Source organism: Manacus candei, unplaced genomic scaffold, assembly GCF_025592945.1.
Source record: "Manacus candei isolate 608988 ecotype Guabito, Panama unplaced genomic scaffold, ASM2559294v1 h1tg000153l, whole genome shotgun sequence".
Lineage (NCBI taxonomy): Eukaryota > Metazoa > Chordata > Aves > Passeriformes > Pipridae > Manacus > Manacus candei.
The window spans coordinates 4,021,061-4,048,916 of NW_026138201.1; the positions used below are offsets into that span (position 1 = coordinate 4,021,061).

The window sequence follows — 27,856 nt, forward strand, 5'->3', positions numbered from 1 at the left end:
AAACCAGGAGAGGGAACAGGAACAGAACTACACCTTGCTAGACTTCCCTGCTGTTAATTTAAGCATCTGCATCCATCCACAAATATCATCCATCGATCTAAAATAAAATAAATATCTATATTTATAAATAAAATAAAAATCTAAATATGCAGCTTAGTCACTGGAGTAGCAGTTCTGCAAGTCACTGGATGCAGTTGGTGTATCACAACTCCAAAAATCAGACCACTTATCACTTGTTTTAGATTTACTACTGTGTGTACACTTAAATGAGGAAGACTGAAACCCAAAAATCATTACCTATAGTTAGTGAAAACCAAAGCAGATGAGTATATTTTCTTGTTATATCACCGAAATCATCTCTATAGGGTGGGAAAGGAAGTAACAAAGCAAGTCTTTTATTGTAAAGCTCTACAGTTAAGAAGAACAAATACTCATACTGCTCTAAAAAAGAAAGATAATTTTTGATTAATAAATTTAATTAATAAATCTAAACCCAATAGGTACAAGAGAAAATTACCAGAACTTAGAGTTAAATATGAGGCAGTTAGAAATTAAAACCTAAGTACAGCTACACTCTTAACTGGATTTCAACATAGTATTTTTCAGTTCAGTAGCTTATAATCTGCCCCAGCCTTAGTGTTTTGATATCTTAATCACTAAAACAATTTAATAAGAAAGCTACTTTCACTAACTGAAATTAAAGGCTAATTTTACCAGACAATTGTACAGACAAAATACAGATGGCAGTACTTAAAAAGCTGGAGACTGGTGTCCATACATAGAAATTTAATTTAATTTTTATCAATTGTTTTTATTAGACATCAGCAGTTTACAAATTTGAATTAAGAAACAAAATTACAGAATAGAATTACCTTGAATTTATTGTTGCTTGTGAGGGTTTTTTTCTTTAAAGGTAATAATAAGTTTTATGCAGGATGTCATCAGCAATAAATTCTAGACTGTCTAAAACACAGCCCCACTATTTCCTCATACAATAATTGATAATTTATCAAAAATCTAAGATTGTTCTAAACATTTTTAACAAGTATTTCATTACCTACTCTATTAGGCCCTTTATATATTTCAAGGGTTTTTTTTTTCAATTTTGTACACAATACAGATTTTTCAAAAGCACTTAAGGATCTTATATTGCAATTTTTTTGTAACTTTCAAAACTAGGAATAAATAGATTGTTCCCATAACAAGATGAAATCCACTATTCAGTAACATTTTGACTTCTCCATACTTCATATCCAAGCATACAACTTTCTAGCTGGAATATTGTTTTAAAACACTAATTCCCCACCATTTTAATGCACATCAATTCACGATGGAAGCTTCTACTTCCTGGTAAGCACAGGTTTAACCTAAGTGTATATTTTGCTACAGTCTACTAGATACCACCTCAGCATTTGAGTTCATCCCTCTTCCCCTTTCCTGCCTCACAGACAAAACCAGCAATAAAATAAAGCTTCCAACATCTACAATAAGGTTGTTAAGAAACAAAGACTGTAAAGGAGGGGAAAAAATAAAAAACTTATGCAATGTAACAAGTTGCTGCAAAATTTCTGCTCTGTTAAGATGAAACAGCAGTAGAAGAGGCTGAGCCAGAAAGCTGCACAAAGAAACAAGTTAAAACATCATCAGTCTTAAGGCCACCTTCATTTCAATCAGCAATGGGGTCACTTGTGGGTCTGAAGAGAAATCTTTAGGTTATGAACCATATCGATCCTAGAAAAGTAAAAAAAAAAAACCAGACGTGAGCTTGTTTTCCACTGAATGAAATCAGTTTTACTTCCATTTGCAAAACAAACAGCAGCTTAATTCTTAAAGAAAATTCACCAGTGCTTTCAAGAACTAGAGTTTAGGATTAAACTTAGGATACTCAGCCTGATTTCAAGAACCAATGCCCTCCTATAGGAAATACCAAGTGACGGGAGCACCAAGAATTTGTACAATCCTGAGGCCAGGATGTCTTAGTTTTGTGCACAAACATTCAAAGGTATTACTTTTTAATCAAATTAATTAAAGAGCTAATACAGGAGCTGGGCTGGATGGTCACTGAAGCTCCCTTCCAACTAAACTACTCCATTCCCAGCTAGGAACAAATATTACTTTAAAAATAAAGTGACGGCAAGTCTCTTCCATGATGGAATTTTTGTTTTAATTGGAAGAAAGACAAGAAAGATATTCTAATGAAGGTGACCTAACAGATCCAACTTATTGCTAAAAAAAATAAAGATCTGCTGTCTACTATGAGAGGTCTACAAAGCTCAAAACCAAATTCATTCCTTTCTGCCTGAAAATAATTCAACAGCAGGATTCACGATAATAAATCCCTACAAAAAGCCTTTAACTTTTGTAGTGATGGTTAATATATTGTACCATTTTTGCTCACCTGTATAGATGTCATAACCCCATTAGCAAGTACAGAAAGTTTTCCAGCCACTGATTTCACTCCTTCTTTAAACTGAGCTATATCAGGAGCTGAAGGCAAGACACTTGTAATATTGTAGCTTCCTAAAAGGAGAAACACACACAAACAAAAACCCAAAATTTTATATTAATAAATTATTTGTTTTTCTTTCTGAAGTATAATATATGACCAGGAGCACTTAGACATAGATCTCCAATGTCTTAAATCCGTATTATTTTTTATTTTTTTCCCCAGTTTTTCTTAATTCCACCCACAGTGGAACCTTCTACACTTTGTATTCCCAGCTGAGCGATTGATGTTTGGATAACAGATGATTTATGCTGCACTTCCAACCTGTGACAATGTTGTCTTGTATCCTGAACAGCTGTTATTCCCTTGCAACCTAAAGATGGATGTGACTCAGTGGTGGCTGAAGCGATGAATCCTACTTGTGTTCATGCACAGGGATGATTTCCATGCTGTGTATACACATATATTTTGCATTACTGCATCTGAGGCTTAGAAAATTCTACAGAAATTACAGTAAATGTAAGTTAGGTTTTTAATTTCCACTGTCAAAAGACAGGTTTTGGGGCAGAGGGGTGTAACAGAAAGACATGCAGGAAAGGAAGGTTCTGTACATTGAATATAGCATGAATTTATAATGAATAATTCCTGCTGTATTTTTTTCTCACTATTATTAAAGAGCAGGTAACAACCTGCAAAATTCAATAGAATTTTATTCTTTATAATATAACTTCACATTTGCTTTAAATATTTATATATATTTAAATACTTTATTGAAATATTTGGGTTACATGCCAGTCAAAGAGTAAGTAACCTCTTGCAGGCAGGGGTTTTTCAGCCTACCTTTAGGTATCTCCATTTCTCCACAAGTTTAAAAATTCACAAACACCATTTCTTCACTTCTACACCTCTTGTAAGCCCATGTTGCAAATGCTCTTTCAAGTGGCTAAAGCAAGTTACTGTGATTTCTGCTTTAAATCTCTTTTCCTCCTTAATTTCTTTTTCACATTTCAAATTACTAAACCCCAGTTTTGCTTAAGTAACTGGTAACAGGAATTATTTCTCTATTTAATACAATAGCCACTGTATTAAAAAACTTGCTTTCAGGGGATCAAAACTAAACAGTCACGTTTTGGGGTTTTTTTTCCCCTCTAACTCTTACAAAGTAAAATCAGATGCTGTGAACTGTTTTTTCAGTCTATTCTAATAATTACTCACAGATTTCAAGTTCTTCAGTAATTCTTTTTCCCCCCTGTTTCTTCACAAGTTAAGGAATGAAACTCAACTGCTCAAACCAATAAAATCTTCCAGTATTTCCTACCTTTTCTATTTCACATTATTGCACTTTGTTGGAATTGTTATTGTTGGAAAAAACAACAATTAGAATCCTTTCTAATTTGATGAACTATAGTCTCTAATGTGAGGGGTTCCAACAAATCATTGAAACAGACAAGCCAATTGAAAAATTTCCTTAATAATGTGGCAAGACCAGTGTTAGAAGCAAATATCCTGATGAGTGGATGTGCCATGCAACAGATTACATGGGAATTCTAAAGCCATAACATGCTAGTTATGATTTTTCTTAGATCCAACATTCTCATGACAACTAATAAGTTACTTATGGTAACTTACCAAAAAACCCTACTTGATAGTCAAATATTACTTTTCATTTGTTCAATATGTACCTGTTGGTTGTTTCTTCTGATCTTCAAACAAGTCAGCTGAACTTATTGATGTGCTTCCAGAAAGCCTTTCTAGTCGAACCCTTGCTTCGTACTTGGAAAGAATGGAGAATAAAAGGTATTTTAACTACATGCTCTCACCTTCTGAGGTTGTTTCAGATAATTCAAGAGATTACAGACAGAGTTTTAGAACATACAAATCCAGCTGAAGTTGACCATGCAGAAGGTTGTCCCTATTTCATGGTTTTCACATCACACTGAGTTTGTCATCAACTCATTTCTGAGTTATCAAAGAGTGACATTTACCATTGCAATACCAACTCACTGTTAGTAACCCTAAAATTTCTAAAAAAACTATCCAACTAATAAAAACAACACCTAAAAAACATCAAATGGAGTGAGTGGGTAGGAGAAGGAGAAAGCACTGCAGTTAACACCATGCTGACCCTTCTAATCACTTTAAAGCCAACTTTTTCCAAGTTCCCTGGGAATGGTAATTCTATTTTTTACATTACTCTTTACACTATTCATTTGAAATAGATCTTTTGACATGATCTCTCACCTCCAAAATACAATATAGTATTAATCTGGTTTTTATTTCTAGGCTGATTTAACTGCTGAACAATTTATTTACTTATCTATTTATTTACAGTTCCTTGCAACAAACAGAGAGCAGGTAGATATTTTACCAGTGGTTTGTTGACATCACTTTGCGTATTTAGAGCAAATTAATGAAGCAGATTCTATCAAAAATAAGAGTGCTGAATCATAGTCTATAATTTCAATCAGATAAGAAGAATGATGGAGGTTTGGTCCCACAAGCAACTGCAATTCCTTAAAATTAATACTAAATGATCAGTTAACAGAAATCTGTACATTTCTATAAAAAATATTAAAATGGACATAATTCTATAAGCTTACTAATTCTACCAATTTTGACTATTTATATATAATATAAATATATTCTCTGTATACAAGAATAAAACTTTATACAAGAAAGAAACTTGATAGAGAATCTTCTCTTTATAGTCAAAGAATATTATTACATTCAAAAATACTTATCCCTGCTTTCTTACATCAGCCTGATCTTGCCTTCCAAAATACATGTCTGATGAAATTGCTTTGACATTGCCAAATTTTTTTTGGGCCTCATCTGTGTTTGAAGGTGGTTCATATTCAGGTTTACGCCGAGATGCAGGTCTAAAAGAAAAATAAACTGAATTAGTGAGTGTAACTTTGGTTACAACATGTCAGAATGCAACAAATCAAAATTTGATGACACTTTTACAAGACAGTGTTTCAAATTCATTAATCTTGTATCTTTATTTTCAGAGTTCATTTCAAAAGTAAGCTAAATTACATGAACAAGAACAGAATACTTCTGCAACACCTCAAAAAAACCCAAACAATGTCAGTGAAATTCAGATTTAAATGCAATAGCACAAAACAGATTAAGCATCCTTCCACCTCAAACATTCAGCACTTGCCCATTTTTTTTGTTGTTTTAAAGGCACTCGAATAAGGAAGAAATAGTGTTATTATGGACATGAACACCTATTTGTGTAATATGCATCACTGGTCCACCCTTTATCAAACAACAGAACCAACTTTTAGTTAAGTGCACAAAACCCTGTATTTTACAGGTAAATGAAAAATATGGTTTTAACTCAGAAGAACAGATGCAGAAAACACCAGCCAAGCACACAACCCCTCACATTCTTCTATTTTCTACTTGGTTAAAGATAAAAACACAGTTGTCAGAGAAGAAAGACATTTTTTATCATCAAAACAATCAGACCTGTTGTTTTTAAGTGCCTCCAGTACCTCCATCCTCAGAGCTGGGCACCTACAGTTTCATTCAATTGATAACTAGGTTTTCTTTGGTTCATTACACAATAAACAAAGCAAGTATGTGCTCAGAACAAGGCAAATATTTGAGTTTCTCTCCACATCTTTTGTCTACTTTTTTTTTTTTGGTTGAAAGGCTTTGGAATTTTATCTCCAGTACATATACATTGTACGGCACTGAGCAAAACAGCCAGTGCTTAAAATGTCAATAAGAAATTCAGCCTCAGGGTCCCTCAAGTAAAGTTATGGCCAAATCTTCCTGCTACAAACTGACAAAAATCCCAGTAATATGACCAGGACTTAACTCACATTAACAAACTTGGGCTTTGTGCACAAAAATATTGGTATACCTGTCTGAAAATCCTGTGCTTTTTGAAGTTAGCATTATATCAGTGTCTCTACTGTTTTCTTTCTTCCAAAAAGAATCTGAGTTGTCATCCCATTTAGAGAAAGTGCTGCTCCTCAAATCTGAAGAATCATAGTACCTAGAATAAAAGAAGGGCAAAAAACCTTTTGAAAAGTGGGGATTATATTTATTGATTATTATAATAATTATATTGCTATAGTAAGTGGTATGTTTTCAGCAAAATGATAGTTGTCAGTGAATAATATGGATTTCATAATCCTGGTTAGTACAGTTGAATCTAATGGCTCAGAACAGTAAGGAAAGACCTTGTTGCTGGTTCTGTGTATTTTTTTAATCCAAATATTAATTATCTTTGAGTTTTGTAACACGTTCTATTAAAACAATGCTAAAAATGTACTTCTTAATTTTAAGAAGACAATCTTCTCTTGCATATCAGAACTGCAGGGAAAACACTAAACAGAAAAAAAGGATAAAAAATGAAGCATGTTTGTCAGTTCTAGTACATTATCTTGATCTTTCCTCCTCTTGATTATCTGCACACATCTAAGCATATATGGGAAATACTTGAGGAAAAAAAATCACCAAAAAATATTAAAATGCCAAAGATTTGTGCTTGAGAAAATTTGCTTAAAGTTTGGATATGACCAGGATACTAATGAACTTCTACAAAAAGCAGCAGTCCCTCTCCTGACAGACAAAAGGGAACCACAGCAATCTCTCTAAATTCCACGTCAAGGTGTAATAACAGCCAAGGTGTTTATATGGATGTGAAGCTTTCCAGTCTCACAGTGGCCATCAAAAACATGGCATTGGGCAGGAGCTGATGAATAAAATTAACTTAACTTTGAATAAAATAATTTATTTTCTCTATCCTTCCCTCTCACATTTTTGTAACGTTGCAAAAATATTTCTTCAGTATTTGGGGTGGGGGAGAGAAAGAAAAAGTGCATTTAGGAGAAAATAAAATTTTATATTGTTACATTAATAAAGGTTTTATTAACAGTAGCAAAAAGAAAAATCATAATCTAAGTATTTTCAGATGCTCCAATTACATACCTAAACCTTGAGACATTTAATGTGCTTAATTTACAGATACTTCTCAGCACTCTAATATCCAGTATGATTATTTTGCTTTTGTGCATATACTACAAAGATATTAAAATTACTGTGCTTCTATTTCAAATTCACAGCTTGAAATAAATAATAATAACCTTAACAAGCCCAAATCTGACTTTATACTTGAAAGAGAATGAACTTGTATAGCAACTCCAATTAGATTCTACTATTGCTATAGTAGAAGAGCAGGGAACAACTAAGTTAAAATTTATCTTCTAATTGTTGAAGCAAAACACATTACAAGCCTTTTCTATAATTTATCCTTTGCCTTCTATGAAGAATTTGAGAGCAGTGACAGTTGTGGTCCAGGAACAAACAGGGACGCAATGAAATGCAACGTTTTATTTTACAAGATTGCTGCCAGTTTACTTGGGACCACATTTGCATTTCTGCTGCTACTGATGACACTACAAAGCACTGACGCAAAAGTCTTTGTGCTTTTATTTGCCTGCCCCCAAGTAATTAGATACAATTTTTCATGTTTCTGTGTCACTGATCCAATAAAGGCAGTTCATAAAAGCAATACCTTTTCATATCTCTCAGTCCAGAAACAGCTGTTTCATTGCAACTAGTGACTGTAGGACTAATTATTTCTCTCCTCCCTCCCAACAGCAGTATTTGATAATCGGTACTGCATTCATACTCTGATAAAATATTTTTCAGTTATTTTTTGCTTACATTTTATGTCCAGATGCACTTAAGTCTATCAAATAAGACTGCAGACAATACACCCAACACACACCACCTCAAAAATATTGAAGTTTTTGCGTTTTACATGTGTTCAGACAAAAGAGTAATGCAACTGTAGCATATCTAATATCACACTCTAATACCTGTTTCATTTTAAACTGGAAGTTGAAGACAGTACCACAAGAAATGAATAAATAACAAAAAGAGAACGAACACAAGTCATTCTGATAGGATTTGGAATACAGCAAATAAAAGCTTACACTGTCAATTGTGTGTGCAAGTAGAAACTAGACCCTGGACAAGACAAAACTTATAAACACTAAGTTCAGACTACCTTCTCCTCATAAAAACTAACTTTTCTTCTTTATAAATACATCTGTCAGTAGGTAAAGCCAACTTCTCACAATTTTTCTGATTCAGATGTCCCCTAATAATGTGCTGCGTGTGTACACAGGTTCCTTCTGTGTACCTTCTGCTTTGAACTGAGGCTTCCAATATATTGTGTATATTTGACTTTGTACCCTGCCTATACCTCTACACCCATTCAAAATAAAAAGCTCATACAATACCTTGAACTAGGAGAGAAATAGGAGTCTTCCACATCATCAGTGTACCTTTTCTTGGGCTTTGCAATTACAGGTGTCTCCTGCTCTATTGTTTGCATATCTGAGGTGACTGAGTGAGAAATGCCACTGGGGACAGGAAGAAAACAAGTATGTCAAGAGATAACAAAGCTCACACCCTAAAAGAAAAAAAGAAATGAAAGCCCAAATCTAGTTTCTGAACGTTACCCATAAAGCCCAAGCTCTACAAACAGTTAAGAAAGAGGAGGGATTAAACCAAATAAAGAAAAGCCTTGGAAAACTGTAGCTCTCTGAAGCAGTGACTCAACTTCTGAACACAACGCCCATTCCGACAGCTGGGAAACACAATTTAGGTGAACCTCTGTCTGGCAGGTTAGAACTTAAATCTACCAGAAGCTTCCCCTTGACAAATACTTTATAGTATATAAAGAATATCATTCTTTAATGATATTAAGTTTCCACAACATGCTCCAATAGAGCTTTTTTTTCATTTCCTGAGTAAAATAAAGGATAACTGCACAAAGCCAGAGAGAATTTTAAATACAGTTTATTGACCTTCACATACCTTCTGTTGCTGCCCAATCCCATGCCAAGCCTTTCCAATTCAGCTTTCTTCTTACCAGAGAAATTTAAGTTTTCTTCTCTTGCTTTAATATCAAGATCTCTGTAGGCCAACCTTAAAGATGACACACTAAAACAAAACATACAGTTAAGATAGAAATGTAAAATCCTACACTGAACAACCAACCCCCTAATATTGGTAGAAAATTACCCATATATATTGTAGTACTGTATTTTCTATGCTCTGTAGTTACTGAAAATATTAATTATTTTCATTGTGCCTCATCTGTGTTTGAAGATGGTTTGTTTTCAGGCTTTTTCAGGTTATTCATTATTAATTGGATTAAATTCCAACTATAAGGATGGAAGAAAGCCAGGAGAGAGGATGGTCTAAGCAGCACCCCACTCTGTGTATGAGGGACGCGGTCTTTTTCAGAACAAATGTGAACTGCTGAAGTTCAGGACACAGTTTTGCATCATCATTAAGTCAACATGAATGAGTCTTTTTTTCCACAGTCCTAAATCTATATGATACCAAATAATTGCCAAAATTATCCAACTCTAAAATATTACTGTCCTGTGGTATTCATGATATAAGACAATAATGTCTTCCCCTAAGCCACAGCTACATCTCCATCCCTCACCTCTAAACAAAATCTTTCTAATCTTGATTACAGAATTGCTGAAATACTGCTTACATTTCATTTTTTAGGTCAAAAGGGATACAAATTTTATTGATTTTAATGAGCAACTCAGCAATATTTTAATTCTTAAGTCCTGACTGGCATGAAGTCCAAGTGAACTATCAGAAGAAGGGTGAATGAGATTTAGGACGCTCCTGGTAGATGTGCTCTAAGCAGGAAGGAAGTACTTAAGCCTGAAATTGCTTGTCATTTTCCATCCATTTTGTGTAGGAGTAGGAATGAAAAAAAAAAAACATAACAATAAAAGTTGGTTACAAACCAGGATGCACCTGCAGAATAACTTTTGAAACCAATAAAATCAGGAAGATATATCTTCAGAGCACAGAGTTATGTTCAAGGATGTTTCAAATCAATTCTTACAGCTTAGGACCAACTGTTACACAGAAAATTGAAAATGTTCTAAAATTCAGCTTTAAACTGCAACTGGTAAAATCTACCCAGCACTTCAAGCAGAAAGATTAGCAGCCCTTCTTAAGAAATCTGTTCCAAGAACATCCAAATCTGATTTGTTGTTGATTAAAACAAATAGGGACACTAATCAAATTTTTTAAAGCCATGTCATTCTCTTGTCAGTGCACAACAGATAATAAAGAAACTGTGTACCAATTATAAAATCACATTTAAAGTTTCAAGTCTCAGAACGTTTTCTCCTAAACATCAGACTACAAAAGCATCACTTCCATTCCTGCTGCGTAACATTAAATTAATTTAATAAAGCTCATTACTCAAGCTTTTAAAATTAAAACCACCACACAAATTAGCTGGAAGCAAATGTATTCTTAGAAGTATTCCCCTTTCTTTCATTCATCTCTGCAGTTAAAATTCCCACGGGTTAATCTCAAGGGAAATCCAGTTATCTTGTCTCCACTGGGATTGGATCCATAAATTGAAGTGTATGTGTATCCCTCGTGTTTACAGACATTTTTAGAGGGTTTTGGCCACTGCCGAAAGGCTGCAATAACCTCAAATAAAACTGAATTATATGATTAAACACAGTATCCTTAAAGAATAATAATAATAAACAATAGTGGACAATCCTTTTTCTGGTTATTTAGTAGTCACTGCTGAGTCTCTCTACCGATAGTTTTTGGCAATCACTGAGAAACATGACAGTCATTAAAATACTTCAGGAAAAACAAATTACTCTCTTGTGACTCATATTTTTGGATGAAAACAAAACATCAATTTCTGCAAATACAACATAAAAGTGAACAAAAGGAGTAGGGAGGAGATGATAGACCAAAGACCTTGGTCATGAGCTCCAAGTGATCCTGTAATTATGTAATAATTCAGATAACTTCTTAATAATAGGACTGATTCTCTAGCACTTAAGAGAGCATGTTAAGCTTTTTAACTCTAAAAGTGTACACTAACCAGCTATTTAGTAGTCTAATTTTGGTGACAACTAATAAAATATTAAAACCCAAAAACAGGTAGTAGAGAAATGTGGAAAGAACCAGGAACAGCACCTTCTGAGCTTTAGGGCTGAGTATTTATTAATTAAGGTGGACTAACCGGTTTGAGGCCTCAGACAAAATTATTCAAAGGGTTTGGTGAAAATGAAGGCAGTTTCAGTCTAAAACATAAATTTAACATATTTTAGACTTAGTTCACATGTGTATCAGTAGACTGTCTCCTTATTTTATTTGTTAAGTAAGAAGAATACTAAGGTTGTTTTTAAGGATAGCACTGGACTATATCTACAGTAAATCATCGACTGTAGAAATATATAATTAATGGTCAAAAAAAGGCAATGGGAGAATTACTGTTTGGCTCATGTTATCCACATCTGCTGGGTTTTTTTTAAAGTAAGAACAGAAAGTTTATTTACATAAGCTAATCTATGGTAGTATTTAAAATGTTGTTAATTACCTCATCAAATCAGGCTTCATTGTTTTACCATTTAATTCATACTTACAGTGGCTCTTCCTTCTCAGTTTTCTTGCTGCTGTGAGGATCCTCTTGATCCTTCATTTTATCTACAGCTTGTGCTTGTTTTTCAATCTCATTAAAGCTTTGGCTGCTCACTTTTTGGGCCCCCAAACCACCTTTTTTGGCACCAAGCTGGAATTATTGAAAAACAAAGAAAACCCAGAAGTCCCAATATTATAATTCAAACAATCACTTTGACTGACTTAACAGCAAACACCACACTCTGTTTGGGAGCATATGCAGACAGCAAGGAAAATTTGGAGGGAGAAAATACTTTTTTTCCATGTTTTGATCCTAAACATGCTGTTTCTACTATCTCTGACAGGTTTGTTTTGTTGTATAAGAATAACATAATAAAATTTGTTGCAATGGAACCACTTGGTGTTTAAATCAATTCAATCACAATTTACATTTAGAGTGGCAAAGATTCCTGAATTAATTCTCACTGGTCAGTGCTAGTGTGTAATCTCAAATATTGATTTATTCATATTTTTAATAAACATGTACATAGGTATTGACTGATTTGTGGTAGGAGAGCAATGCACAAGTTTTGTGTATATGTGATTAATCTTTACATGCGAGACAGCATTTCAAACTTCTTTTAGATAAACACATCAGATGAGAGGCTCCATTCTGCACTATTTTTAAAAATAATTCTATTTTTAGTTCATATTCCTTCAATATAGGAATATATATTCTTTCTTTTTGATGAAAAGATTTAAAACTCACTTAATAGTATAAATATGGATACAATCATGGTGATTCAAATGGTGGCACAGTGCTCAAACTGCTGTTCTGAGTCTCTTGTGTGTTTAATTCCTAACCTGCAACACTGTAGCAACATTAAGTTTCACAATGCAATTAAATATCTTAACTTTTTAATGCTTTAAACTCTTCATGGAAAAGCTCTGGCCTATTTCCACATAGTTAGGCTCTGACACTACAGTTCACAGACTGTACATGAACCTGTGAACCCAAAGGGGAACATACCTGCAGATACCACTTGGAATAAAAAATTCCTCTTGTGTGTCAGGGCCCTCTAGTGGAAGCACAAAATCATAGGACAATCTAAATTAACCTGCTCCAATAAACCTTCAAAATCTTTTGTCCTACAATAGTCCAGACTTAAAAGGAGTGACTCCCTGTAACATACTGTCACCCTAATAGGTTATTTTCTTTAGTCTCAAGAGCCATACATTCAAAACCTACTTTTTCCTGGCTAACTTGAGCTGTCTTCCTCAGTTTTCATGTTCCTTGAACCATCATTTTGAGACACTCCACTCTCTTCATGCCTTTTTACAGAAACCAGATGCTTAAGAAAGAGCTAAGACCCAGAAGTCTTAGCTAAGACCCATCCAGAAACAAGTCTGTAAACTGTCTTTAAAATTGAACTAAATGCAGCTGCATAAACAACTTTGTTTATAGCTTATATATATATATATAAAATTTTTATCGATATCTTATATAACTTTCCTATATTTATCCATACTGCTGTGTGGTGTGAGATGAGGACTCCTCCAGAAATACAGACCTGAATGTCTCAAGCTCATCTTGCACTGACAGATCATACCCCATGCATATTTAGCCACTAAAAAGTGCTACTGGAACTCCCTCTGTTCTCAGGCTTTGCTACAAAAAGATCTCAGTGCCAACTACCCAAGATGAAAGCCTGAAGCAGCCCTGAAAACAACTATTAGCAAGGGAGAAGAAAGGTTATAGGGCATCAGAGGAGTTGCAGGGACAACAGCAGTGAAAAGAACTAAAAGGGGATACAGACTTTGACTTTTTCATTTTCCTTATTTTTTTTTAAAGTATCACCTGCTGTTTAGGTAGAGACACCACAAAGAAAATGTCACTCCATTCACTGAGCTAAACATACATGTAAACAGAATTTATCTGAGGTCAGAAACAACCCACAGAGCTGAAGCACTCTACCACATAATAACAATATCCTGTTAGACAAGTTATCTTAACAATAATCCATTTTCAAACAGGCAGTTGGCTGTTTTGACAGAGAAACCACTTCTAATTCCATTATACTTTCATAAATTGGTAGCAACACAAGTAGTGTTTGGTGCTAACTTACATGGTACATTGCCATATATTGTAACATACGTGTTTCCATAGATGTATAATCCAGTTAAAAATACTCATTGTTTATAATATAACACTTACCCCTTTCTTAGTTTGATTTGGCTTCTTTTTTATGAAGGTGGTATTCTCTGCAAGGATTAAATGGACATTATTTAATTTATTAATTCCAGAACTGCAGAAAAACTGGTTTGAGCTGAAATGGGACAAAGACTCTTCACGTAAGACAGAACTTGTGATGTTCAAAGCAACCAAGAAAAGCACTTGTTTTATGAGAACATGTGTTAAAGGTACAAATGAGAAAACCAGGAGGTGTAGGCAGTTTTTACTAGTTTCCAGCTCTAAAGAAAAACAACCCCAAACCCAACCACGTGAATATAAAAACAGTGGTGAAGATCATATTGAGTTATCCCCAGACACCACTTTTCTACTACCCCTGTGCTGCTGAGAATCATTCTGCTGCTACTCATTCTCAGCAACCTGCTTCTGCAGGATGATCCTCAAAATGTCAAGTCACTTATGTATTTTATTCTATTCTACTTCCATCAGCTTTTTTTACTGTACTTACAGTATGATAAACTCTTCGGTGTTAAGCGTAAGACCCTGGACACTAAAGATACTGTATTATCAATACAAGATTTTTCCAGTCTAAATTTTTATTTTCTGTACAAATGGATATTTAAGTGCACTATACTTGTTGCTCTCTTGTGCTGCTTGCAGTCATTACCTAATGCAGGTTGTGGAGATGTGCTAAGGCAATCAACATTTGGCCCATGTTCTGCTCCTAAAATATAAGGAATAACAAGGGTAAGAATATCAGAAGGCTCTTCAGAATGCCCAAAGTACCAAAACACAACTCACTGTACTCAAGGAACTGCTTGGCAGACGCAGCATAAAATGTTATTTCCATCACACCTTTACCAGTTACTAAGAGAGCAGAGATTCATCTGAAGTCTTTTGACTCAAATTTTGATTTGGATTTCTAGAAAACATTATTAAAGGAAGATGTAATCCCACACAATCAAGCATAACCCTTCTGTAAAATCCTTCCTCTCCAAAATCCTTGTGTTATTAGCATGGTTAGGTTGTTGAACTATTAAAGCAGGGTAAAAAGAGTCTAAACAAGAGACTACCAGAAATATGCAAGTTATTGTTGACAAAGAATCAGTCATACCTGCACTGGATTCTGGAGTATTTTCTGAAGTTTTCTGTTGGAGGGAAACTGCTTCTGGTGACATCCACTCTGTGTTCTTTGCCTTGAAAAAAATCTCAAAATGAAAAGTGCACAGAAAATAGAATATAGCAAATAAACAGGAGCACTGAGCTCAAAGACTGCCTAAGTAAGCATCACTTATTTATTAATATTGGATTCTTATGATTACAGCTTTTAGGATTTAAACCTGTAGTCAGAAGGGTAATTATTAAAATGACAAGAAATGCTTACCTCTATTAAAAGCAAGCAGGTTTCAACCCAGTCCTGAGCATGTTTATTTCCCCTCTCAGGAATTTCAGTATGTTTACCATCCAAAAAACAATCTGCATTTTAAATGTGCTTTATGTGTTGCATGCTGGATGACTGATTTACATATATCACCAAGCATTCTCCCCACTCGAAGCTCTTGCCTTTCTAGTTTTCCTAACACTTAATTTTTGATTGTGAGCAGTTTTCTCAAGTCTTCCTGAGGAGTCCTCCCACTTCCTTGAGACACATTCTCCTCAACAGGCAGGTTTGTGACCGGGTCACAACAATATCAGCTCCATGATCACACTTGTGTTTTAGTTGTGCACACACTGTATTAGAAAGCAATTATGCTACAAGACTTACTGTTGTTGCAATATTTAGGAATATCAGGGGTATTAATAACTTAATTGTTCTAAGCTGAAGATCAAAATCACTGAGGTTGTTTTTACTGGTATTTTTTAAATTCCAGACTCAATTTTGAGTCTCTGAAACATCAATCTCTGAAATAAATACACATCAATCTATCACCCTAAAGGAGATAGGATCAAATAAACAAAACCCCACACTGGCAACAGCCTTCAGAAAGTTACTTTAACATCTTCCAAGAGGCTGTAACTATTCTGGAGGAAGAAAAAAGGCTTCTGCTTAACAAGTGTTTAAAGAACTGTTACACTTCACTGATTAAAAACCAAACTTATCACACAGTATATTGAAATCAGAGCACTTCCAAGCAAATAATACTGAGTCCAAGTGGAATTCCATGCCTACAAAAAAATAGAGAGTTTCATTCCACATTTAGCTACTACTTGTGTCATTCTAAACTATCGTATGAGAAAGTGGTTCACATCCAGAAAGAATTCTGAGACCCACAGAAGGAAAAGCAGATAAATGTTCTCACTGTCCTACCTTTTCTCTATCAGGTTCTCTTTCAGTTTTAATCTTCCCCATAGAGCAGAGGTAACCAAAGGGTTTAGAAAGCAAACGAGAATTAAATCCAGGTCATCTATACCTTGGGAGTAACTTGGGATGCAAAAAAGTCTTCCTCCTCTTTGTTTTGAGGTGATGCAGGTGGTATTCCACATTCATCTGTCCACAGCTGAAATGAAGAGACAGAATTTTACAGCATAAGTGCATTAATATATTTTTTATCAAATGCATTAATCTTAAAACAATTCTTTTCAGGTTAAAAACTTATTGATTTTTTTTTCCTTCATACATAATTTTTCCTTACAAATTCATTCAACATATAACATTCCTTTTTTTATTCAATTCATCCATATTTTGTGTGTTCCTTGTGCATCAGCTCACAGCTTTGAGCAATGCCTGATCTCAGGGCAGCCTGGAGGCCCCACAGTGCCACAGGACAGGACTATAAACTACAATGTATATATAAACTGTAAACTTAAGTTTGCAGTACACAACGAAAAACATATATTTTTCAAATAATTAATATCAAACAATTGGATGGAATACGTAATTGAAGCAAGATAATCACAGTTGCTCAGAGTGTCATCTGGGAAACTTACCACCCACTTCCATCCACTTAAATACATAAAGTATACTATATTTACTTGACAACATTTTACATCTAAAGCTGTTATATTAAGTAAAAAAAATATTCTCCAAAGTTAGTGATGTGAACTCTGTTGTCTATAGCATGAATAATACAGAATTATTGTAATCCATTAAATTTCATGTTATCTGATGCACAGAGGAAAAAAACCAAGCTTTCTTGCTTTTCTTTTAATTCCCACTCATCTGATCAACTTCAAATGAATCAGTCAGGAACTTTAACAACCTGACTTAAACAATCCAAACACGCTTTCTGAGCGTGAAGAAGAGAAGTGTTGTCAAACTTACTGAGCACCTCAGCAAACCAGTTCTGGATACTTTGTTAGTAACTTCTTCCTCTCAGCAACCTACCAACGTTTTGACAGCTTCCATGAACTCTTTCAGCATTTTTAATGGAGAACAGCCAGTTCAGGACATAAATGACTTGCTTATTTTCAAATATTATTTTTGTAGGGGGAAAACCCCCCAAAAATACACATTTACATGTCCAAAAAAAATCCCACTTAAATCACAAATATTCTGTAGGTAATTCCATTAGAATTTTACAAGCTGTACTTCTCTAATAATTCTGTTTCGGATAAAACCAAAACCACCACATAGTTAATGGAGAAATGACCACAGAGAATTAGAAACCTAAAGTGACTCTGGCAGGAGAAATCCCAAAGACAGGACACACACTACTCACATCAGTGCCGTGCTTTCTGGTGGCCTGTGTTGCAAGAGATTTAATCTTCTCCTTGTAAAGCTGAGCACCACGACTGTTGTACTTGGCATTGGTGTCATTTGTTGTGCAGCCATGTTGATGGAAAAAGGCAGACTGGGAAGCAGAACACAGGGAATGTGAGGAGAAACAGGTTTAAAACTAATACCATTTAACATGCAGATGTATCACGATGTGGAAAAATGCTCTGCTCCTCTACCTAAATTTAATCTTTTAAATTACGAAGTACAAGCTCCAAAACACAAATAAAACTCTACTCTGGCAACCTCTTTACATATAAATAAAACAACAGAAAAAACCCAAATACATGGTATATATGTATTTATATATTTAAAAGTATATACAATATCATATATGAAGAATCCTAGTTCTGAAATTAAGTGATAAAGTGAAAGGAAGAGGGGAAAATTGATTACCAATACCTGTGCTTCACAGGACATTCCTGATATTTTAAAAGGCATTCCTTGGCTAGAGAAAACAATGTATGTTCAGTGGCATCAAAATGAAAATACAAAAACGGTCTTCCTCCAAAAAAGTGTGTTTATTAACATATATATGTAGGTATACATATATTTATAGGCTTGTGTATTTATATATAAAATGAATAAATTAAGCTTGTGCATTTCTGCATTTAATTATATGAACCTATTAACTTGATACTCAGAAAGGTTTTTTAGAAATCCTAGTTCCATTGCAGAGATTTAATCTGAAAACAAAAGGAACTAAGGACACTTTGGATTTTTTAGCAATCTGATACACAGCAGGAAGGCCAGGACTGCTGTTATCCAGGATTCAGCTTCATGAGGCAATTATATATATAAATAATTTGTATTCTATAAGTACTTCTAGCCAATAGTTAGTAAAACCAGGATTTTTAGTGCAATTAAAAGAAATTGTTAATTTTACTTTAAATGTCCAGACAATTTACTAATCTGGTCTTTCCAGTTTCAGATAGTAATCTTACTTAATCCAAAACAGGCAATGGAGAGTGTGAGGTATTTGAAGGGTGGCTCTGGGTATATTGCACCTCTTGGTACAATGGCAGGAAACAGTAACATCCAATCAGGAAGACAAACACTCCCAAAATTAAATAATAACTGTTTATTGTTATTCTTCTGCTCACAGGCTTTCTAAGGTTAACTGAAACACTTCTCAAACTTTGCCATCTCTTTTTTTCCAGCTGCCTTAAATCCTCTGCATAGTAAAATTTATATAGTTTAACCAAAGCTTTTAAGCATTTGGTTAAAAAAGAAAGTATTCTTAATGCAAAATCTCCCTCTTCTCATTTAAAACTGTGGGTTTTGTGTACTAAGTGGCATAAGAGAAACTCAGCAAGTAAATTCCTGTAACAGGATAATTAATATAGAAAGGAATAACTTAGAAAGGACGGGCTGAATAAAAAGAGGGAGAAGACACCATGCAGCTCTAAGTTAGAGACACTGACCTGCTGAATCCCTAATTCAAAGAAAAATATTTAACTGAAATACGCAAAAGTGGAAAATAAATAATAATGATCCTGAACCCATCATTTTTTGTATGTAAATATGAAAAAAAATAAACAAACCCAACAGAATATTAAAGGGTTAGACTTCAGGAAAGTTTTTTAAAGAAACTACATTAAAGACAAAGCACAAATGAAGGAAGATAAAGGATAAGCACTCAGGGAATTAGAAGAAAAGCAGAGATCACTTATGGAAGTTGCAAGTTCCCACACTGGGTGGGCAACTTAGGGAAGCAACCTCAGTTATTGGGGTCAACCTTTGAAAAAACATGGGAAAACAGGCAAGAATCCCAGAGAGTTGACAAAGGAAAACACCCCTTTTTAAAAAGGAGACTGAGAACAGCTGTGTCATAGTTTGAAATTGGCCCCCCCAGGAGTCGGGGGCTCAGAGGTGATTGGGTGCCAGGGCAGTGTTCCCTGGAGAGCCAGTCACTGTCTATGTTGTTCGCTTCTGCTAAAAATCATAATATACAGAGCCACCGGAAGCTGTTGGCAGTTCTCTGTTGGTGTCTGCTGCGTGTGGGTGGAGAAGGCCAGGGGGTGGCTGGGCTCCTTCTTTCCCCCTCCGGGGGGAGAGGGGAGCCCTGCGGCCCCCCAACTCTGCCTAGGACAGAGTTAGAGGCAGCATTTAGAGTGAGTGTTTGTGAGGGACGCAACTCACAGCACCTGAGATAAGAGGAGAGAGGCAGGCCTTGCAGCCAAGCCCTCTTCCCCCCCCCCCCCCCCTTTCTGCAGTTAAACTGTGGAGGGGGGCCTTTTCTTTCCCTCCGCTGTAAAGCGGAGGAGAGGCTCAGCACTGGAGCAGAGCCGAAGTGGACGGGCTAAATATAGCTCAGAGCCACAGAAAGCAATCCCAGGCGAAACTGGAGACTGACCGAAGAGAGAGGCCCGGAGGATGTCTCTGCCGTGATCTAAATGGAGGACAGCCAAAAACCTGGAGGAGGAATCAACATTCCAGGACGCAAAGGTTGATAAGCTACACTGCAGCAGCCTACAAACCGAGGTATGAGACTGAGAAAGATCATACAGCAGAAATGACACAGACTGAGGAGAAAGGACTCAAAGCTACTTTCTTGGACTTCGTGAGGAAGGAAGGACTTCCGCAAACAGCTGAAGATTGGTTAGGGAGTGTTCAGGGCCCAGAACACTCCCACGAGAGAAAGACTGCGTTACCCAGCAGCCTTGAAAGGCTCTTCCTGGACTAAAAGGACTAAAAGGACTGATAGAAGTGTAATACTATATGTATATAGTTGCCTTTAGTTTGTATAGTATTTATTTGTGTAAATAAATATATACTGTATATACTTCCCCTTCCCCCTATAGAAGCCTCTGGCCTGAAAGTTGGGATCTATCTCCGGAGTGTTGGGATAAATTCTGGGAAAGGGTGGGGGAAGCCTGGAAATTGGATTTTGGATTTTTAATGTGGCTCAAACTGCCACAAGCTGTCAAAATAACTTCACTTTATAAACATGTTGTGTAACCAATTTATTTGTAAGCACATGAAAAAAAAGTGACAGCCAATATGAATTGGCCAAAACTAAAACAAAGAATCTGATCTGGCCTTTCTGGTGATTTTCATTGAAGAATCATAAGAAAAAATAAAACATTTGCAGATTATACCGAGATGGGAAAGCTGCAAAAAGTACAAGGATGAAATTAGCATTCAAAGGAATTTTTAAAAAACAAGGGGATGGGGAGTGTAAGGAAGAAAATAGATTGGAAAAATAAAAATCTCTCCAGGATGGGAGACAATAAGGACAGACAACAACTTCCAAGCCTACCAAGCTTCAATATGCAAAGCAAATACTCAGGAGTACATACAGCATTTGCATTTCCTCCAACCTGCATGCACCTCAGCTGGAACCAAGACCAATTGGAATCCAGTTCTGTGGATCTAAACAGAAGGAAATCTTTTTAATGTTATCTCCAAAGCCATTTAAATTCTAATTTTTTTTGCAAAGTGTTTCTCTCCCCTCCTTTTTTTTTTTGTAACATGAAAAACACGCATTTATAGAAAAAAAAAATCTGTGACAATACGTGATGTGCAAAACAAATTAATAAAGCCATGTAGAACTGCAAGTTTTTCAAACTGTCACAGCTTGAAAGAAAATGCACCCTCTGGCTGACAGGTTTTCCCTTTTTAAAAGCACCAACAAGGTACATTTCCAGGAATCACATGCAATGACAAAATGACAATTGGAATGTCACAGCACAACAAAAATTTGGGGCTCAGTATGAGAATACTGGGATCATTAGGAATGGATTCTTGAGAGGCCTCCTGTAACACTCTTGTACACAGTAAAAAGGCAGTAGAGGAAGAATTTTGGCTGATGGAAAATGTCTGGTTTTACCTTCAATCCATTCTTGGATGCACTGCTCTCACTCACATCAAGCAGAACCTCACATTTCAAATATGCAGTTATTTATCAGACCAAAAAGGCCCAAAGGAGCAGCAGTGAGGACACTCGCCTGAAACAGGACAAGCTCAGGGTGCAGATTTACTGCACCAAGGGATTGACTGAGCTAAACCAAGTGTAAAGAATCACAGAATAACAGAATAGTTTGGGTTGGAAGGGCCCAGAACTCAGGTGACACCACAATGAACAACTTCAGGAAGCAAAGATGGCAAAACCTAACACAATTCCCATCAGATACGTCAAAGCCAACGCAAACACTAAAAAGGTTTGAATAGGAAGCTGAGGGAAGAACTGGCTTTCCTCTCTGAGCATGTGCCTGAACAAACAAACAAAATCGTTAAAAGGTGCAATTTTTGCTGTAAGAACATCCAAACTGCTTACCTAATGAAACTCAGATGAACCCCAAGGGATCGATGGGTCCCTGAACAATCAATGCACAGAAACACTCCATAGGTTATGCTGGCCCAGCTCGGGTTCTTTGCTCCACAGTCAAAACACACCTTGGAGAAAATAAAGATCAGTGACAGGACTTGAGCACAACCAGGTCTTATAGTTGTATTATAGGTCATTCCAACACCCCTGCAGTGATGGAACTTAATTAACTCACCCTCACAGATTTTGTTGACATGACAACTCCATGCTATCCCAATTTTATAAATACCAAGAGGAGTTCCATAATCTGCCCACATGACTGCGTGCCTTCTCTATTTCCAATTCCAACCAGTGTACACAGTTTGGGAAATCAGGTCAGAGAACCCACATCAATCTAGTTCAAACACAGGTTTAACTCAGCACTTTCACCACTACTAAAATGTTCCAGAAACATTTCCCCAGGGCAGGCTCTGCTCATGACACACCAGGGCAGGTATCAGCAGTGCTAATGACATCATTATCTACTTTCCTATAGAGAAACCTTGACCTTTAGGGCCAGCCAGGCAAATCCAGCCGTGTGAAGGAAGCCTCCACTCCGTGCAGGGCTTATCCCACCTCCCTCTGTCAGACATTGGGATAATTCATCACACACGTCCTGCCACATCAGCCTTTGACTGTCCATGACATGCTGGTTAAAAATAAATCAGGTCCACAATTACTTCACAGACAAACCCACGTATTTCTTACCCTCTGCCACCATGGCAGACCTCCAAGATTCAGCCAAACCTACAGGAGGTGTGTCTGTCTACATCTCACACACTTTACAGGTCTGCACACCACGACTTTCAAGTCCTTTTCCAGCTGTTCTGAGTTTTGTGCTTCTCTGGCCCAGGAAAGCAAGAACCAAAAAAATTATCTGATATAAATCAGCTTTCAAATGCAGGGAAGAATACAAGTTTAAATGGAAACAGCTATTCCTAGTTAATGTCATGTGCACACATCTACTCCTATATGACATCACTTCATTATCTGACCAATGCTTTTACAGTGGTATTTGTCAAGGCTGCAAAGAAGTACCTCCACAATAAAAGCATCCACCTATAGATACAGTCAGTGGCATCTATTAAGAAATAACTCCACAAAGAGAAGCTTTTACACACAAATTGACAGTGCTCCAATCTGCAGCTTTATCCTTTAATATTCTCCTATATATCTAATGCATCCTCATATAGCAAGGGAAGTTCTAGCTTATGTAGATAATAGCAAAAAAAAAGATTTATTCCAAGTCAGCTGGGAATGTATGGAACACAAGACACACAGGGCACAGGCTGAAAAAAAAGTTAAGAACTCCATCTATAGAACTAAATAGAGATTTTTGCCTCTATTTTTTTGTACACACAGAGTCAAGCCCTGAGTCAGCATTCAAGTCAGCTCACACATCATCCACCCAAATTAGCTTCAAGTACACGCCCAGGAGCAGTTTGAGGCTAAACTCCTTGCTTTAGTGTAGGTCCATTTAGCTTGTACAGTCCAAATTTATCAAGCACATGCACAGTTCACCAGCAGATCCAGCATTAACTCTTCCAACATCTGAACATTTTAAGGTTGAGCTTCAGTTTGGCTCATGACTGGTAGCCAACACAGAAAACATGGAGGTCACAGCTTCTGCACATCCAAGTCCCCTCTAACCCTCTCAATAGAGAATTAATATTATTAATTTTAATAAATTATAATAAATTAATTTTAATAAATAATAATGTAAGTAATTTACATATTCCATGTATGTGGAAATGGATCATTCACTGACATAGAGCAGAAAGAAATAAGATAACAGTCTACACAGAATGTGTGACAAAAGGAGAGGTTGAAGGGAGTCCCTGAAACAAACTCAGGTGAAAGAATGATACACAGAGAGTCAGGAAAAAAAGAAGAATAAGACTCCACATATACCATATTCTAAGAAAACACATACCTAAGCAGTCAGAACTCATTCTCTTTTTCCCAATTCTCTGCTTTATTTGAAGTAATTCCTTAAAAAACAACAAGTGCCTCAACTTCATTTTAAATTGGCTATTTTAGGCTTTTTTTTACAAGGCCAAAAGGACGATGGGGACAACAAAAAAGGAGAAGATTCTGCTTGAAACCAAAGTTAACAGAAGAGCCCTGGTCTCGCTTCTTATACAGGAGACTTAGAGCCAGGGAATTCCCTGGAGTACAAATGGGAAACGAGACTCTTGAGCAGGTGGCTTAAAAAAATGCCCATGTATTAAAAAGTTCAGTTCTAAACATCCCTGAAGATTCTCTTCCTTTCCCTGGTACAATTATAAGCACAATTTCAACATCTTAAAGGCAATTGCATCACCTTGGCAGTTGGCTGCCACAAAGCAGCACAGCTCAGGATCTTACAGGACTCCCTGTCAACCTGTGGAAATTATTCATGTGCATAAAAATGTAGATTGTAAGACTGGGATGGAAGTAGGGACATCTAATTTTATTACGACAGTAATGTATAAATTGCCATTTCCATCATGCTATGCCACAGAAATAGATGTTTCATTAATATTTAGACTCATTTTGTTTAGTTTTCTCAGTGCTAGAAGTGCTTCCTGCTATGTAAATGCTAACAAGAATTGGGGGGCAAAAATTTAAAATCAATTTCAGAGTTGGCCTAAGAAATCGTTTCCATTTTAAAAGCAGATAAAGTGTATCTTCTGTACTCATTTAGGTACAACTAGAATATCAAAATAACAATAAAATCAATTTGAAGGATATGCTTAAGTAATCTATTGTTTTTAAAACATGATTGCATTTTTTTTGCTTATTTTGTGTTAAAGCATTTCATGACAGTGTAGATTCAGTAAGAGTCACATTGGGATAAAAGAGCCAAAGACCTTACTGAGATGCTTGTAGAAGAGCAGATACTGAGATCTGGGTATAATCCACAGCAGGAGTCACTAAATCGGACAACATCCACCTGGCACAAGACCTCTGTGTTAATAAATAAATATGTAATACATTGTTATTGGGTACGGATAAGCTACTCTCTTCATTACTAGTCAACATACCCAGACGTGTTTTCCTACTTTTCCTGCATCAGCAATAATAATCACATCTGTTGATCCCACTGGGAACGAGCTTTGCCCAGAAATATGGACTCAGAGCAAAGGTAGGTCCAACTCACACCACAGTCACATGACCAGTAATACCAACATAAGAGAGTATAAGGGATAGAACAGGAGTGTTTGCCATGAGAAGAAGACGAGACTGCCCACTTTGGAACTGTCATGATCTTAAAATTACTTAAGGGAGACAAGATAAACTCCAGTCTACCCTGGGGCAAAACCCAACCCACCCTCCAACACACCCACAAACACACTGCAATAATAAACTCAGCAGCTGATAAACCACCAGCACAACATACACACTTAGTTTTCAGTTCAGATCCCTGATCTGGGAGTCCAAGCACAGACATGAACACCATCATCAACCAAAGCAAAGAACCAGGGAGAAGGGAATGAAAAACTAAGTTTCAGAGGAATAGATCTATGCCAAAATAAAGCCTGAGCTTGCAAGCCTTCAAAACAGGAGAGCTATAAAGCTCAAACACTCAAGTCAACAGTATTAGGTAGCTTAAGGACTACGAACATTTTTATGGGTACAGAATACATCCTACTTAATAACTGTAACATGTTCCTTAAGTCATCAGGCAGCTGATCACCAGCTTGATGTCACCAGGCAGCTCTATATTATGTAACAACTAAAGGCACACCAAGAACTCAAAAAGTTATTCCTGGTAGTAAAAGAAACCAATATCAGATTACAAATGTTTATTTCAAGACAATTATTCAAGTATCAGTTTCAACACGCTATAATTCAGAAATTAAACCACACATTTATTTGAGAATTCTTTTCCTAAGCTCGCTTACACTAAGAGCGAGCAAAGTGTATGTGCACATATCTAAATAGACTAGGCAGTCAGAAAGCCCAGATGCTGCAGAGACACCAAATCTTCCCAAACTCTATACATTAACTACAGTCAAAGCAAATTACTAAGCTTTTAATACAGAACCGTATCAATATTTGCACTTTCTCACGTGTTTCTTCCCCAGCAGACAAGGCCTACAAATCAAAGGGGAGGACTGCTTAAGGAGAACACAAAAGAAAGGAAACAAAGCGATGTAATCAAACACGAGAGGATAAACTAATTGTATAAACAACTTTTACTTTAAGAGAACGATCAGACGGATGGGCACAGGAGAGTTGTGAGGTCTAAGCTGTTGAAGTTACCCACTCTGACTTCACAGGTCAACAACCACCGCAGTGTTACAAGTTTTCTGTGCCTGAGCTACTTCTTTCCCGCTGGCCCACCATAAGTGGCAGCAACATTGTGCCCACATTGCTTTGTCAACACTGGCACTGCATTATTTCTATGTAGCATCTGACATGACTGCAAAGGAGAGACAGATCCGCATGAGCAACCACAGGTCCCTGATTTAATCCACCTGATTAAATCTAGCATGGTAACAAGGAGTCCAGTACAGGGAACTGCTCGATCCGCTCCATCCTTGCCAGGTAGGGACAACAGCACTTTCCAACTCTCCTCTGATCCCAACAGAGAAAAAGCATCACAACAGCCATACAGAACTACTCAACTTTTAGGCACAGTGCCAGCGAATTTCAGGAGCTCGTAAAAGATTTTCTCTCTCACCCTCCTTGATGGGACCAGGACCTTTCCTTGATAACCTTTTTACCCCATTACAGAGGCAAGTTTTAGCAATCCTTGTGTTAGAAACCAACTGAGTGTTCACCTCCAAGTTCTGAGAAACCAGACACGTGCCCGTTACCTGTAGAGTCTTAGCGTGATTCGTGTTCAAAGTGTGGTTTTGAAACAGAGACAGACATCCAGATGCCTGTTCCCAGAAAACAAACCCAAGGTGTTTCTCCTGGTGTATTTTATAATTAAGCTCACAGTGCACATCACAGGGCCAACACAACAAGCAGCACAGAGGTGCTGAAGGCACCCAACACCTGGTGAGGCACCTTTCCCAGCTCACACCTCCACATGCCACAGACGATAGAGGAACAGCTTCACAACACGGCAAAAACCCAACTCAGCACGGGACACGGCGAGAAAACAACAAACTTTTTTATCACCGCAGAAGTGGCTGTGCCACAACGGGCTGATTAAACAAGAAAGAAAAAAAAAGGAGGAAAAAAAATGAGAAAAAAAAAAGAGGAAAAAAAGGAGAAAAGAAGGAGAAAAAAAAAGGAGAGGAAAAAGAAACACACACTCATCACTGTGTTGTCGCTGGTTAGGAAGGGGGGTTTTATGGGCAGCAGAGCTGACGCTCGCAGCGAACCTTGAGGCACACGGCGGGCGCTGCACCTCCCTCCCTAAGGAGAGGGAGGGCGCGTAGGGAAGGACTCCCCCACTCCCGGGGAGCTGCCTGGCCTTTCCCCCCTCTCGCAGGGACTCTCCCAGCCGCTCTCCCGGGGGCCTGGCGGTAGCGCCGGGCTGCGGGCACCGCACCGCCCCCGCCCCGCCGGCAGTGCGACGTGTCACCGCGGCAGAGCCGAGCCCGGCCCGCCCCGCCCGGCGCCTCTACCTTGTTGGTGGGCACGGAGCGCAGCCGCTTGAAGATGGCGGCGATGTCCTGCTTGCTGGGCTCGCACATGGCGCCGGCGGCAGGGCGGGAGGACAGCCGGGCGGCAGGAGAGAGCGGCGGATGAGAAGCGGCCGCCGGGACACTCCGAGCAGCCGGTGCTGCCGAGACGCTCCGCCCGCCGCGGTGC

The 27,856-nt window shown here is 37.1% G+C and overlaps 1 protein-coding gene across 2 annotated transcripts; it reads right to left on the minus strand.

The window, feature by feature from the left end:
- Positions 1-379: 379 nt before the first annotated feature.
- ARFGAP3 (ADP ribosylation factor GTPase activating protein 3) lies at positions 380-27,856 on the minus strand. 2 transcript variants are annotated; one of them, XM_051772419.1, is made up of 16 exons: positions 27,670-27,856; positions 22,073-22,191; positions 21,096-21,168; positions 17,738-17,869; positions 16,490-16,576; positions 15,193-15,274; positions 14,746-14,802; positions 14,103-14,149; positions 11,914-12,059; positions 9,296-9,421; positions 8,716-8,838; positions 6,324-6,458; positions 5,202-5,325; positions 4,129-4,219; positions 2,399-2,520; positions 380-1,731 (listed from the first exon to the last, which is right to left on the minus strand). In XM_051772419.1, the coding sequence occupies exons 1-16, from the start codon at positions 27,736-27,738 to the stop codon at positions 1,714-1,716; spliced, it is 1,551 nt and encodes a 516-aa protein (XP_051628379.1). In that variant the 5' UTR covers positions 27,739-27,856; the 3' UTR covers positions 380-1,713. The 2 variants fall into 2 exon arrangements, with proteins under 2 accessions (XP_051628379.1, XP_051628378.1); XM_051772418.1 differs by having other exon boundaries at positions 15,193-15,286.